Source organism: Anomaloglossus baeobatrachus, chromosome 8 (assembly GCF_048569485.1).
Source record: "Anomaloglossus baeobatrachus isolate aAnoBae1 chromosome 8, aAnoBae1.hap1, whole genome shotgun sequence".
NCBI lineage: Eukaryota > Metazoa > Chordata > Amphibia > Anura > Aromobatidae > Anomaloglossus > Anomaloglossus baeobatrachus.
Genome location: NC_134360.1, coordinates 193,987,374 through 194,003,455, shown reverse-complemented (window position 1 = coordinate 194,003,455; position 16,082 = coordinate 193,987,374). Strand labels below are relative to the sequence as shown.

General features: G+C 43.0%; 1 protein-coding gene across 3 annotated transcripts in view; it reads left to right on the top strand.

Annotated features, from left to right (window-relative positions):
- DIPK1A (divergent protein kinase domain 1A) overlaps positions 1-16,082 on the top strand; it is a 210,992-nt gene that overhangs the window by 146,330 nt on the left and 48,580 nt on the right. For all 3 annotated transcript variants that reach the window (XM_075321036.1, XM_075321037.1, XM_075321038.1), the window contains 2 exons: positions 8,604-8,697; positions 15,607-15,741. In XM_075321036.1, the coding sequence (XP_075177151.1) occupies positions 8,695-8,697; positions 15,607-15,741 (138 nt within the window). In that variant the 5' untranslated portion in view covers positions 8,604-8,694. The remainder of the gene's footprint in view (positions 1-8,603; positions 8,698-15,606; positions 15,742-16,082) is intronic.

The following is a 16,082-nucleotide window of genomic DNA, read 5'->3' as shown; positions in this document are numbered from 1 at the left end:
GATATATTCTGCTTTCATAGGCTCAGTGCCACATGTATAAAGAAAAATATTGACGACCATTGGGATCTATCAGGGACATAAAAAGTAAATTTTTCTTTCGTTCTTTTCTTCCTTATTGGGCCATGATCAATAAAAGTAAAGCCGTTGAATCGCTTAGCACACTTGACTGATCTCCCGGCAGTCACACTATAAATAATCCCTGAAGCACCAATTTAGAAGTGCTGGATATTTTACCAAAGAGAGTAAATTCTAAGGGAAAAAAATGACAATTATGACATTTGGAGATGAATTGTAGTAAGTGAAAAATAATCTTCTGTGATACGATGGCGGAGTTCTGGCCGCTCGTAAAAAATATCACCTTGTCGGATGCTTCACAGTGTAATTTCAGGCCTTGAAGTTAATCATGGAATAACTAGAGGTGTCTAATAAAAAAAAGCCATCAATTACTTGACTGTAATCCTACGGCAAGGATACTGCCATTATTTCATGGAGCTCTGGGGAGGGCCGACTTTGTGATCTGACAAAGAAGCTCGGCACATCTACTATTACAGGGAATGTGCGAGTGAGTGACGACGGTGAGGAGAACCTTACAATTTGGAGTCGTGAGAGGCCTATTTTTATCCCTTCCTCCTGGATTATAACGTTCACTTCTTTCTTTATTGTATTCTTCGTACAAACCATCATAATGGCCGCACGCTCTGGAGTTATTTTCATGTCTGCAAATGTTGTGTTAGTATGAAGTACCCAGGGAAACCCATTTATAAGTCTCAGGTGTATGTTTGTCGAGCTTCTTTGTGGTCCACGTAGAAACCCGCGAGTCCTTCAAAGTGCAGTGATTGATAACCGCTATACAGACAGCTTTTTTGTGTGATCTCTGTCGGCTGAAAGGAAACTACTTCTATCTACCGCTTGATCATAACCGTTCTCTATTATCTTTTCTAGCTAAATGTTTATCCGTTCTGTGTTTCTATAGACACGTCTTGTCTTATTCTTGTTCTTTTTTTTCTCTACCCTGCAAATGGCCAACAAGCTGATAGATATATATATATATATATATATATATATATATATATATATATATATATATATATATATATATATATATAGTGTGTGTGTAATATATATAATATATATATATATATAATATATATATATATCCTCATATATATTGAAGTTGCACCCAGTTATTTTTTTCACTTTTGCTGCGATGTGAGGTAGCATAGGGGAGCACACCGTTCAAATAATGTCCAGCAGCTTATTAAACAAGAGATAATCCGCACTCCGGGTACATAACAAATAAAAATCCCATTCTTCAAAAAGGGCCATACGGCTTAGGCCGGTTTCACACATCCGGCTTTTTGCACACATCCGGCGCTCTCCCATACAGTGACTACAGTACAGTGACAGCGCAACAAGCACCGGTCACGTGCTGTCATGTGACTGGCGCATGTGACCCGGAAGTTACAGCGCTGTCACTGTACTGTATTGTCTGTATGGGAGAGCGCCGGATCCGGCAAACCGGCTAAAAGCCGGATGTGTGAAACCGGCCTTAGGCTAGTTTCACACATCAGGTTTTTTCCATCAGGCACAATCCGGAAAAAAACGGGTAAAACGGATCCGGTACCGCACCCGTTTCAGCCCCATAGATTTGCATTGTTACCGGATTGTGCCTGATGGCTTTGCGTTGCATCCGTTTTTTTCCGGATGTGGCAAACTTAATTAAAGCGGCGGCCGGAGGTAACGTATCTTGCAACTTTTTTTTGTCCGGCAAAAAAAACGCATCGCGACACATCCGGCCGCTGCGGCGCATTTTTCAATGCATGCCTATGGACGCCGGATGCGGCGCGATGCGGAAAAAAAGCATCCGGCTGCCGCATGCGGTTTCTTCCACTGCGCATGCTCAGTAGCGTGCCACAACCGGAAAAAAAACGGACGGGCCGCATGTAAAAACTTGTGCAAAGGATGCAGTGTTTTCGCCGCATCCGTTGCATAGGTTTCACAGCTAGATTGAGCCGCACTGCTCAAACCGGACGTGTGAAAGTAGCCTTACTGGCCGTCACACTCATGGTTTTCCAGTCCATTAATTCAGCGGTTCACCCGCACAGATTTGGATCCATCTTCCTCAGTGGTATCCAGAGAGGCCTCAACACCTCCGTGCACTGGAGCAGCCTGTCACACACACACACACACACACACACACACACACACACACACACACACACACACACACTCTGCCTCCTGGTAGTCTCTCTCATTCTGGCTCCTGACAATCTTTCCACACAGGCTGACGTCCCTCAGCTGTGTTCCATTCAGAGGCTCCTGCCTCTCAGAGATTAGCAACCTTTCTCCTCTCAGACGCTGCTTTTCCTACAGTGCTGCTGCACACTCCACACACTGCCTCCTCAGACTCCATCCAGTCTGCCATATGCCAAACAACAGACTCCATTAAAAAAAACATGTGGCCTGTCAGACACATGTGAGACACACCCATGTGCCAGGTATGTAGGTGGCCAGAACCACCCATCCCCTTAGCCACCTGTGAACCTGCCCTAAGAATATTTCAGCAGAAACGCGGCACTACAAGTGCTAGCATAGAAATCCAGGTTCACACCACTTATGTGGTACATACCGGCCTTTTTCAATGTAGCCGGTCAGTCTCATACTATATATTATATTATAATATATATATTATATTATAATATATATATTATATTATAATATATATATATATATATATATATATATATACACATACATACATACATATACAGTACTGACCAAAAGTTTGGACACACCTTCTCATTCAAAGAGTTTTCTTTTATTTTCATGACCTTAAAAATTGTAGATTCACATTGAAGACATCAAAACTATGAATGAAAACGTGGAATGAAATACTTAAAGTGTGAATCAACTGAAAATCTGTCTTATAGTCTGGGTTCTTCAAAGTAGCCACCTTTTGCTTTGATTACTACTTTGCACACTCTTGGCATTCTCTTGATGAGCTTCAAGAGGTAGTCACCAGAAATGGTTTTCCAACAGTCTTGAAGGAGTTCCCAGAGATGCTTAGAACTTGTTGACCCTTTCGCCTTCACTCTGTGGTCCAGCTCACCCCAAACCATCTCGAATGAGTTCAGGTCTGGTGACTGTGGAGGCCAGGTCATCTGGCGTAGCACCCTATCACTCTCCTTCTTAGTCAAATAGCCCTTACACAGCCTGGAGGTGTGTTTGGGGTCATTGTCCTGTTGAAAAATAAATGATGGTCCAACTAAACGCAAACCGGATGGAATAGCACGCCGCTGCAAGATGCTGTGGTAACCATGCTGGTTCAGTATGCCTTCAATGTTGAATAAATCCCCAACAGTGTCACCAGCAAAGCACCATCACACCACCTCCTCCATGCTTCACTGGGACTTAGCACTGAAAAAGAATAAAGAAAAAATAAAGCTCTAAAGCTGGGCTCCTTCCAACCATATTGAAAAAAAAAAAAGATTTTTATTTTTTTTTTACATGGATTTTGGGGCAGCTTCCAAAAGTCACATTGAAACCTCTTGAATACCTCATTGAATAAGCTTCCCATTAATAACTTTGCCGTACATATAGCAAGGTTTTTTTTTTTCTTGTTGTTGTTTTTTTCTTTTCCCTGATAAGGTCTTAGAGGCGTTATCAAGGCAAAAATTTGTTAATGACTTATCCATGGGTTAGGTTATCATTATCGGACTGGTAGGGGTCTAACACCTGGCACTCCACTGATCAGCTAAAAACTGCTCCAGTGTTCGCTGGATGGAAACGCGTTAAATGGCGCGTACCTTGAATCAATGTGAACATTCCACTGCTGGCAGGTTGTTTTTGATCAAAACGGGAGCTGCGCCGCAGAACACCACAGCGGCTGCTACCTATTCAATGGGGCTGTACTGAGCTGCTCCGTTCAACGTATTTACATATGGCAACCGTTGGAGCTGCTTTCAGCTGATTGGTGAGAGTGCCGGGTGTTAGACCCCAATCAATCTCATATTGAGGACTTATTCCATGGATAGGTTATTGGAAATTTGTGACTGAACAAGCCTTTTAAAGGGATGACGTGCGCTCCCCCAGCCAGCTGACTTCCTGATTCTGGTAGGTGAAGGGAAGGAGCTGACGCTCATTGTTGGTTGATTGTTCACACCAAGCCCATTGTCTCATTGCTGACCTGAGCTGTGCTCTGCAGACGCTCTGCTGAATAATGCTGCTTGGATAGAGTTTAGCGAACCCATGGAAGTTTGGTTCAGCGGGTTCATATAAAGTTCAATTTGGGACCCAGACTGACCTGAACCCCAATAGAAGTCACTAATTGGGCATTTCGGGTCTCCGCTGGTAGTGATGGCTGGCGCCGAAGCGCGGGGCGCCGGCAAGAACAGGAGGACACAGTCTTTGCGGGTCAAAGTGTCTTTACTCACAGTTCTAGATTGCCCGGGAGATACCGGTCACCGCCACGATGGACCCCAGTCGATCCTGGATCCTTTGGAGGTCAGAACCAGACGGTGGGCCCTTCCTCCTTGCACCTTTAGAGATAGATCCCTGCGGCCTGAAGCTACTTGGGGACCCCGGTTCTTGAAAAGTGAACTCCTGTCCCGTATGCAGGTGCCGTGGGTCTGTGGTGGGGCCTGACTTATATTACAACTCCGGACCCTATGTAGCACTGTGCTCCGGGAACTGTGGTGGCCAGAGGGACCTACAATCCCTCTGTTGGGCAGATTTTGGTGATACAACTTAAAGTTTGTTCTACCCTAGGATTCTGCACCCTGCACTGCGCCGGTCCTGAGGGAGCAATGAAGCTCTCCCCTCGGCAACTGTTTTAACCCCTGCGTCCCACCAGAGCCACCAGTAAAACCCGTCTGTTCCTCTCCTCTCCTGCTGGAGAACCCCCTAACTGTTGTGTTAGCTCCTAACTCCCCCTAGTGGCTGCTCCTCCCCCGGTTCCCTGTTGCTAGTGGGTGGCAGCCCCTCATGTTTGGTGACTACCTTAAGACCCAACCCTAGCCTGGTCCCCATTGGGGAGGGCAAACTATTGGTGTGTATGAGTTTGTGTGTTGTAGAACCGGTACCAACCTCCTCTGGATCCATGATGAGTACCGCACCTTAAGTGAGGTACAGTACCCTGTGGCAACTGAAGCCTCAGGGGCGCCACACAATCACTTGCTATATTTGCATGTGTAACTTTTCAATACTATGAGTTGTGTATGGAGACCAATGATCATTATTTGATCTCCGGGTATGATTACTATTCATTCCTATGTACATTTGCTCTAATTAAAGGTCCCTTTACTCAATGTAAATATTCATAGATTGAGAAGCCTGTATAAATGGTCTTGTATTGGTGGACAGAACTGCCTTTAGCATTTAAATTGGCTATAAAGATGTATAAATAGCAGCTGACCTGCTTGTTGGTGGTTTCTTTAACACTTCAATTTTGACAATGTAATTATGGATTGCAACATAAGCTGTAGTCATCTAGTATTACACAGTGACAGTTCACATTGAAGGATCCCATTTCACCGTCAATAGAGTTGTGTTGTAACCCGCGACCAACCTTCATGCACTGCTCTAAGGCTTCTATGTAAGTCACGTGTGACCTGCTAATCGTGGGTGTGTTGTCTGTGATTTGTCATGTACAAAAAGTTGCAATCAAAGTGCAGAAATGTCTTTGGCCGACCAACTTCTCTGAGGATTGCTGACAGGTGACTTTAGAATTCATTGCCATTGTCTTTGAGTTATCGTATGATTCCGTTAGTCAGTGGTGTTCTTACAAGAACCCACTGCGGATAATGGCGGTCCCTCAGTCCGTGGACCGCAGGCAGGTTTTCCGTTTGTAGAATTGATAATACATGGCTGTGCTTCATTGTATTCCATAGGTGTTTATATGATGCTTTCCTGATATCTGAAAGAATAAAACACCAATATTTTCCTGAAAAGTGATTTTGAAGAGGTTTTAAGATGTTTAAATTCATTTTGATGGGGCTACAACTTAAAATGCTTTCCTTTTTGGTCGCAATGGTTTATAATTAATAGCTTTCATTATTCTTCACTCAGAATGTGTAAGATGGGATGGAGAACTCTACACACTGTCCTAAATGTTTTATAGAGCATGAAAATGTGTTTCATTTGTATTGGAGGGCCTTGAATCTCCAAATGTATTGTCAATGGGTTATATTAATATATACAGAGCCATGAAAATTGCTGATCAGATGCCTCCGTCCAATCTCACTGACCTAGAGCGAGTGTGCAAAGAATATTGGACAAAACTCTCAGCCTCTGGATGTGAAGAGCTGGTGGAGATAAAAGGATCTGCAGCAGAAATGTAAAGGGCCATGGAATAATAGGCACTATAATAATAATTGCAGCAAAAGTTGGTCCTGCAAAGTATTGACTGAGGGGGATTGAATACAAATGCATGTCACAATTTTCAGACTTACATTTTGTAAATATTTTTTAAAAATGTATCATATCCTTTACACTTCACAAATGCAGTACTTGCTAATTAATGGTAGTATATCACTTAAAATACAACTAAGTTTGTGGATGTAATTTGAAAAAATAGCGGTCTGTGTGTATGTATGATTCTTATTGAATTGATGATGCCCTCCAATTTTTTAATTCACTTTTTTTCTCTATCTCGTTCCGTTTTCAAGATAAAAATGCTAACTGTTGTTTTCCACCAGGTGGCGCTATAGGGGGTTTCATTGCATAGCGCATGGCTACTTTACTATACCTAGACACCACTTCTATGCCTATAGCTGCTGCCGTTCTCAAGTTAATGGCGGTGGACACACTGTGTATGTGTGTGTGTATATATATGTATATATATGTGTATGGCACGGTGGCTCAGTGGTTAGCACTGCAGTCTTGCAGCGCTGCGGTCCTGGGTTCAATTCCCACCAAGGACAACATCTGCATGGAGTTTGTGTGGGTTTCCTCTGGGTACTCTGGTTTTCTCCCACACTCCAAAAACATACCAATAGGGAATTTAGATTGTGAGCCCCAATGGGGACAGTGTTGCCAATGTATGTAAAGTGCTGTGGCATTAACAGCGTTATATAAATTAATAAATTTTATTTTTTTTTATATATATATATATATAATATATAAATTATAGTATGTATGCGTGTGTATCTCTGTATGTATGTGTGTGTGTATATATATATCTATATGTGTTTGTGGGTGTGTATATTATTTGTATGTGGTGGGTGTGTATAAATGTGTGTGTTTGTGTGCGTATGTATGTGTGTGTATGTGGGTCTGTGTATTATATGTATGTGTGTGTATATATGTGTGTTTGTGTGTATTTATGTGTGCGTATATATGTGTGTGTGTGTGTGTGTGTGTGTGTGTGTGTATACATGTGTATACATGTTTGTTTTGTATATGTCTGTGTGTATGTTAAAGTGTGTGCGTATAGTTTTCACCTGTTTGTTTTTTGTTTTGTTTGTTGAAATTTTGTATGTTGATTTCTGTTATAAATTATATGGTACTTTTTACAAAGTTGGATTATGAGGATACCAAAATTTATATTGAAAGTCCCCTCCCCATATTTTCCTCTTTCCTTCTTCCTGTCTCTCGGGGATTAACTGTATTGGAGAGTGCAATACTTGAAAATGATTGCAGGTTTATTCGTATATATATGATTTTGTTACAGGGATCATCTCCTCTTTTAAAATGGGTAAAATTGCTCTTATAAAAACTACCTTGTAACTTTGTTAAAATCCTCTCCATTCCCAAAAACTGATGATTTTTCTCTTTCTTACTGCTCGTTGCTTAAGTTACCGGCCACCTCTGCAGTCTTATCAGGGGTGGAAAGTCTCCTAGGGAAGGAATAATAATAATATTTATTCATTTATATAGCGCTATTAATGTCATAGCGCTCTACATACATAGGCAACACTGTCCCCATTGGGGCTCACAATCTAAATTCCCTATCAGTATGTTTTTGGAGTGTGAGAGGAAACCGGAGTACCCGGAGGAAACCCACGCAAACACGGGGAGAATATACAAACTCCTTGCAGGTGTTGTCCTTAGTGGGACTAGAGCCCAGGACCCCAGTGCTGCAAGACTGCAGTGCTAACCACTGAGCCACCATGCTGCCCTAAGTCACTGATTGGGAGCCAGCCATAAACCGAGCACTTACAAAAGAGGGAGGGTGGGTTTTTAACTTTTAATTTTTTTACATACTACATCCAATACTGCTGTTGTTACCCTCAGTGCGAGCCATTCAGAGACTGCAAGCGTCTCGCACCGAGCGTACCTGAGCATGGAGATACTTACTCGAGTGGCTTGCACACGTAAAGTGCCCGATCTCTGAACTCCGAACTCACACTGATTTTTTTTTTTTTTGATCTTTTTTTTTTTTTTTTTTATTTTAAAGTCTATGTTTGGGCCGAGCACCAAACTTTACTCTTCGGGTTTGATCATCTCTTTTCAGAAATAAAAAAAAGCTGATCTGTGGAAAAAGGCCTAAAAATGCTTGGAAAAAAAAAATAAATTAAATTTGCAATTCCATAAGTAACATCTGTTTCAAACCTTAAACTATTGCATGTACTTTTATGTATATATTAAAATTTATTTTTCTGCAGGACCGATGCATCCATGCAAACACACTTTGTAGGACCGCTATTGCATCAACCTCACTAATCTGAAGCTGGAACCGGAAGATCACCATCTTTAATGGTAAGGGGGAAGGGGGCACTTGCTGCCAGTAAATCCGTTTTACTAGATATTCTGATAAACAGTGATCACATACTTCAGATCTACATCTGTGGAGACGGGGGAGCATGTTTTCCAATACTGCAGTGATACGTGACGCCAAGAGTCTTGTAGAGGAAACTTCACATAACGAGGCATATCCCTCATTTCTTCTTTTTTTTTCTTTTCATCCTGAAATGATTCCATCTGGGGAAGTGGCTGATGAAGTGGCTCCTACACACTGAGAATTACCTTTTATTCACAAAGCTCTTCATAACATTTCCCCAAATCCAGGCTGAATGAGGACGCTCTATCACAGATCAATGAGCATTACCTAGATTCATTGCTTGTAATATCCATTTATTATTACAGCCAGACACCTGAAGAGGAGTTAGCCTTGAGCAGATGCATCACTTTTTGGCAATAAAGCAACAGATAGCCATGCTTTTATGATTTGCCGCTGTTCTGCCATTAAAGAGGACAAATCTATTGAATTATCTCTCGGGCTATAATAGTTGATACTCAACATTATGCAAAAATCCAATCCATATTGTGTCTCTTGAAAGGTATTTTAACTGTCAGATAAATCCAGATTTGCCATATATCAGTTGGCTCGAATTCTGTATTTTTTATTTTTTTTTTTTGATGCAGTGCGGCACTTTTACCTATCTAGTACCGACAACGCCCCGCCAGAATAGTCCTCACAGATTTATATGGCACCAACCCGGATTAAAACTTAATTTCAGAATTTTGGAGCAATTGCTAGGGAATAAGAAGGAATTTGTTAGAATGTTGTAAAGTTCGCCGCCGGAGATGGTGCTGCGGCAAGCTGAAGTGGACCAACTGGACTACAGGAAGACCCCGGGCCTACCCTTTTATGGTTTAAAGTCAGGACTGTGGCCGCTGACCCCCAGAACAGGGGTAGACACAGGAGCAGACAAGACAAAGTCTCAAGCGTAAACAGGGACCACCAGGGGAGCAAAGACAGACAGCACAGGGAGGATGGACAGACAGAGTCACTAGGAAGGCAGAAGGCACGGCCAAGATGGATAGGCAGAGTCTCTAGCACCAGCAGGGCAGGATGGACAGGCAGAGTCACTAGCAAGGCGGATTGCACGACCAGGACGAACACAGTCACAAGTTAGGACACGGCAGGACGGACTGGCAGCAGGTACAAACAGGACTAGTACTCAATGGGGTGCCAACAGGCAGGACAGGATGGGATCTGGTACAAGCGGGAACAGGACTAAAGCCGGGTGCCAACAGGTAGGATGGGTTGGGATCAGGTACAGCACTGGAACCAGGTGCCCAACAGGGTAGGACGGGCTGGGATCAGGTGCAGGCAGGAAATGGACTGGAACCAGGTGCTCACAGGGAAGGACAGGCTGGGACCAGGTACAGGCAGGAACAGAACTGGAAACAGGTGCTCAACAGGGCAGGACAGGCTAGAACCAGGTATCGGCAGGAACAGGACAAACAGGAAAGGACGGGCGGGACCAGACGGCATGGACGGACAGGGTGACCTGACAACTAACGACAGAACTCAACTGACTAAACTTAGGGTGTTGAACAAGCACCTCCCTTAGTGGAAGCATACTTTAAATACCCAGTGCCTCTCAGCGATAGGCTGAGAGGCACTTCCTAGGAGTGGCGCGCTGGCCTTTTAAGAAGAGGACAGCGGCGCATGCCCTAGGAGCACTTCTGGAGGCCCTGTGCCCATGCACATGGCCAGAGAGGCAGGAGGAAGGGAAGACCATGTGGAGGAGAGCAGGGGCAGCATAGAAGGAGCCGGATATGGTGGTGAGGGACAAGCGCGTCCCTGCAGGAGGAGGAGCTCAAGGAGTGCAGGGACGCAGCATTACAAATGTAGAACTACGGTGCAGTTACAAAGTGGTGGTTTAGGGTTAGTGCAGCTTGCAGGATCACTTTCAGATATGTTCCTTGAAAACTCTTGAGAAGTAAAGAATGGTTCATCCATAACTACAATTACAGCTTTGCTTTTCAGCTTTAGATTCGTAAGTATTTCCTTACGGCCGCGTCATCTGCAGTTGATCCAACAGCTACGTCTGCTCAGTTTTACTTGGCCTCTCCCATAACGTTGGCTCTTGTAAAGGAGGGTCACTGACTTGATGTCTACACATTTCCAGAACTTTGACTGTTTTTGCTTCCGTCTGCTGAGATGTTCCAGAACCTGAGTCATACTATGTCTGCTCTCCGATTCATGACCAGATACAACAGTTAGATAGCGAATTGTTCTCCGACAAAATAACTTACCCCTTGTCTAATCAAAGTAATAATCATGGACAGTGGTACGTTTTAGAAAGGTCTGAAATTTTGTCAAAGATTCGGCTTCTGAAAAATAAGAGATCCCATCCAAATTTTAGCTTTTTACATTTTTCCATGATTTTCTTATAGGTTTTATTTTTACATAAGATAGAATAGCCTTCACATGGTAATCACAAAAATTTAGCCTATAGTAAGCGGACACAAGGCGATTAGCGGACACAGACGGGAGAGGGCACCTGTGCAAGAATAGTAAATGGACCCCTTTTCAATCCAATAGCATAACCCCACCTGTTTTGGAGGTAGAAATGGGCCCCCTTAGCTCTTGGGCCGTTGCGGCTGCACAAGTGATATCTCCACCCCTGCATAAGCCGGTTACTAACAAACCATAGGGATATTGACTTCTGAATGACTTTTAAAGAAATGGTTCTATCAAAATATAAACCCCGCAAGAAACCATTCAGTGTCACAGTGGTAGATAAGATTCCCCTAAAAAAAATGGAAATTTATGTATGGAAATATATCCTCCATCCCATTGGTTTGACTAGTGTTGAAATATTATGGATGCTTTGATACATTGGCAGATACAGACAGAAGAGGGCCCCTGTGCAAAAGCAATATATGGGCCCTTTGCAGCCCAAAAGCTCATAATAATGCACAATTCCATCTGGTTTGGAGGTAAAAATGAGCCCCCTTACCTCTTGGGCCCCTGTGCGGCCATACAGGGTACACCAGTGATATGTCTGCCCCTGCTTAAATAGGACCTGTCACCAGGTTAACAGAGGGCAGTTTTTGCTCCTATTTTATTTCCTCTGCTCCCCTGAGGATTCCATTTTTGTTAATCTGCCATATGGTTTCAGAGATACATACTTTTATTAAGTGCTATTTGTTATAGTTTTTGACAAGGTGTGTGGCTTACAGGAATTTTTAGAGGAGTGTCTTTAGGCTGCTCTACATTATAGCCCTGTTAGCCACACACCCTTTTTAGTAAACACTATGAAATCTACCCCTAATTATAAAGACTCATATCTCTGAAACAGTATGGCGGATTTAAAAAAATAAATAAAATCTTGCATACTCAATGGTGCAGCAAGAATAAAGTCAGAGAATGACTATGTATGTATATGTATGTATAGTTCGTGACGCCACCCGTGGTGTACGGTAATTAGGGGAGTACCGCCGCTGCCATTGGGAGTACCCGGGGTGATGAAGTGGGGCAGCAAGGTGTCGTAGCCCTCCACGGGTAGGGGGGATGCCCCAGGACTCGGTGTGGGGAATGCCGTGGGATGCAGGGGTCACTCTCGTACTCACTCAGTCAATAAGGAGAGGCTGACAACCGGGTAAACCAACTCTCTGGGTGCCACTGCCGCTGAGGGGAGCTCGTCCCGGTCCTGTCCCCGATAGTGTTGCCTGGTAATCTGTGACCAGCCTCCTGGCACTAAGTTTAACTTCAACGTAGTGGCCCAGTAGTATGGAACTTGCTGGGCCCCGCTCCCCACTGTGGCTAAGTGTGGGAGCTTGCTCTCAGGGCTCACGCTTAGGATTCTCTGGACCATTTTGGGTTGGAAAGTCCTATCCCCCTCGTTGCCCTAATGCCCCGATTCTGGAGCGGGTGGGAACAGATCATAAAGGCTCCGTTCTCCTCAGGTGAATTTTCGGGTTGCCTGAAGCTACTCCCCGACCTAGGGTCCGTGTACCACGTTTTGCCTTCGGTCCCAGACCGGTGATAGTGCTAGGCTGCCGGCTGTCCTCCTCGACAGGTCCAGGCACCTTGCCACAATCCCCTGCGACCGGGTGTCCGACTTCTGTAGGAGCCACCGCTCCCGAGCTCCTCTCACTCACCACTCTCTGACTCTCACTGACTACACTCCTCACCTCCCCTCCCTGACCCCCCCAGGTGGGCGACTCTATTCCACTCAAGCCTTCCACTGGTGTGCCTGGTGGGTGTGGTGCATGGTGTTTGTAGGATTTGATTTGCTGTTGGAGGCAACACCATTTAGATAGGGACCCAGAACCATGAGGGACTTGGAATACCTCACAGAAGGGCAGTTTGCGCAGTACCCTGTGACAACCCGATAGTCTAGGGGCGTCACATATGCATCATGTTCGGCAATAGGGATTCAAGCTTTATGAATACACATATACTCTGTTTACGTAGCTATCAGGTTTAGGCTCGGCAGAAGAAAAAAGTAAAACCGTTTGCAAATAAAGGTTTTTTTACTTCCATGTATAGAGATCTTAGAGAGCGAGAATATGAAATACTGGACAAATATGGCCGTGTGAATAAGCCAACGCGTAAATACATGGACCTCACTTCAAAATGTATAAGTGCGATTCCAAAGATGAAAACATGCAAAATATTTTCCTTATACCCAACACATTTATAAAGGACATGCCCTCAACAAATGGCATAGGAGTCCGACCCATATGACCCACCCAAAATAAACACTGACCAATGAGCAAGACCCTTTGACCTAATATATAGACCATTCCAGAAATGCCATCTTGATTTTTTTTTTTTCCTTCTGGACAACTTATCTTAAAATTAGGATCAGCCAATACTTTTAGGGACAAATTGGCAAACTGTAACGAATGATTAAGAATTTATGTTGGTCTACAGCCCATAAAACTGATTAGAAACAATTTAGTATTATTCACTGTGAGCTGTAAAATGGTGATAATTATGCTCAAAAACTGTACAAACTCCTCCAGCTTTGAAAAAAAAATAAAAAATAAATAATAAATAATTATAGAAACATTAATTTCTGGGGGCAAATTGGATAAGAAAGTGCCCTACTTTTACAGACTGTCCAGGAATCTCAGCACGGTTGGTAACTTTTTTTTACCTGATTAATCCTACAAGCTAGAATTCTGCTGTATATACATACGCGCTTGCTTGTACAAATGCATCTCCATACATTAGCATTTCTTAACAATCCTATCAAGGCTGTGGTTATCCTGGTTGTTTGTGTACCTTTTTCTACCACACTTTTTTTTTCCACTCAACTTTCCATTAATATGCTTGGATATAGCCACTGTGAACAGCCAGTTTCTTTAGCAATGACCTTTTGTGGCTTACCCTCCATGTTGAGTGTGGTAATGACTGCCTTCAATACATCTGGCAAGTCAGCAGTCTTCCCCATGATTGTGTAGGCTACTGAGCCAGACTAAGGGACCATTTTAAACGCTTAGAAAGCCTTTGCATCTGTTTGGTGGTAATTTATTTAATTTTCTGAAATAATGACTTTTAGGTTTTCATTGGCTGTAAGCAGTAGTCCTCAACATTAACAGAAATAAACACCTGAAATAGATCCCTCTGTGTGTAATGACTCTATATAATACATGTGTTTCCTATTTTGTATTAAATTACTAAAATAAATTGACTTTTTGATGATATTCTAATTTATTGAGATGCACTTTATAACTATAGAAATCAGACCAAGCGTGTAGCACATCGCCTCTCCCTGTTTTTGCACTTTGCTCTTCTTCTGGGCGCTACCATACCATAATGGCGTGTGACGCGCAAAAACAGGGAAAATTTGTGGGGTGTTTCGTGGTTTGCCAGTTTTTTCAAGTCTATAAAATATTCCCTTTTTAACTTGAGTTAGGGAAAGTTGATAAGTATAAGACACATGCACACCTAGATCTAGACACGAATTACCGCATTACCCAACTTTTGAAAAAGGGAAAGATTTGTTGGTGCCTCCATAATAGAGGAGCTGTCCAATGGGCAACACATTTTCTTCTCCATCTGGGATGATACAGTGAATCCTGCTATGACTAGGGGGTTGGATCAGGTTACCCTGAAGGTCACTTCCAAATCTACCACCATTCCATGGTTCTCCTGTCCATCCAACAACCACAGAATGTAGTTTGATTGTTAATCCGGGAGAAGGTTCCCTGTAATACTTTCCCCTAGGTACAGACAGCACAACAGATCTTAAAGGACACTTTTTTGGGAACTTTAGGTTTGGAAAAATTGTCTTTGATGTTTTGAAAATGCATTTCTTTAAAAAAAAAAAATAAAACTTAGATTTTTTTTCAGTACGATAAGAGTATAAGCTTAGACTACAACATTTCCACCATTGGGGACTCAATCCCTTATTGTTTGACGTTCTTAGCATATGCTCTAATTCTGTTACCAATATAGACCTAGGTCAAGAAAAACTGTATCCCACACTGATAAAACTCAACCACTTTCATCCAGATAATAATAATCTACAATCAAATTTATCTGAAAGTCCGTTCTACATTGTCCTGATGTGATCGTTGTCCTGCTCTTGTACAGAAATCTACAACCCATGATGGATATGACCCCATAGCGTTTATAGATGTCTCTACAGCTGGATAGAAATTCATTTTTGTGGAGCTTCTCAAGTGTTTTCTAGAAGGAAATCCATTTACTTTATTTTTTTTTTCTTCTAAATGTTCCAGTTAAGAGATTGCTTTCCTTTAGGGCTTGGAACCACTGACCATTTCCAATTCGATTAACACATGGAAACCCGTTTCTAGGTATTGAGAAATGTTTTAGAGAATGGTAGGATGGAGCATTAATTATATGAGTGGATGAATAGCCGATCATGGTAACGCGGATGGGTTTTGTATCCACAGGCTCGCTTGTCATATATGCGGATTAAATACCTCTTCTTCTCATGGCTGGCGGTCTTCATCGGCAGCTGGGTGATCTATGTTCGATACAACTCGTACACAGAGCTCTGCAGGGGACATGAGTGTAAAGCTACCATTGTAAGTGCCGTCTTCTTAAATTTATCACTTTTATAATACTACCATAATGTAACGATCAGGCTCCAGTTACCTGTGGAAGTCATGTACCAAACAAAAGCCCCCCTGTACACACTGTCGGCCGAACCATTTGAAACCGACTTATTCGGATGGCAGGTTAATGTGTATGGGGGTCCCTGACAGATGATATTGGAGGAGATAAGCATCCAGCAGATCTGATTTCAGACTGCCGATCCCTTGGTTGTCTAAGAAATAAGACACCGCCAGGGCTGTTTGACCGCAATTTAAAGGGGTTGTCCACTACTGTGACATTGATGGCCTATCCTTAGGATAGGTCATCAATG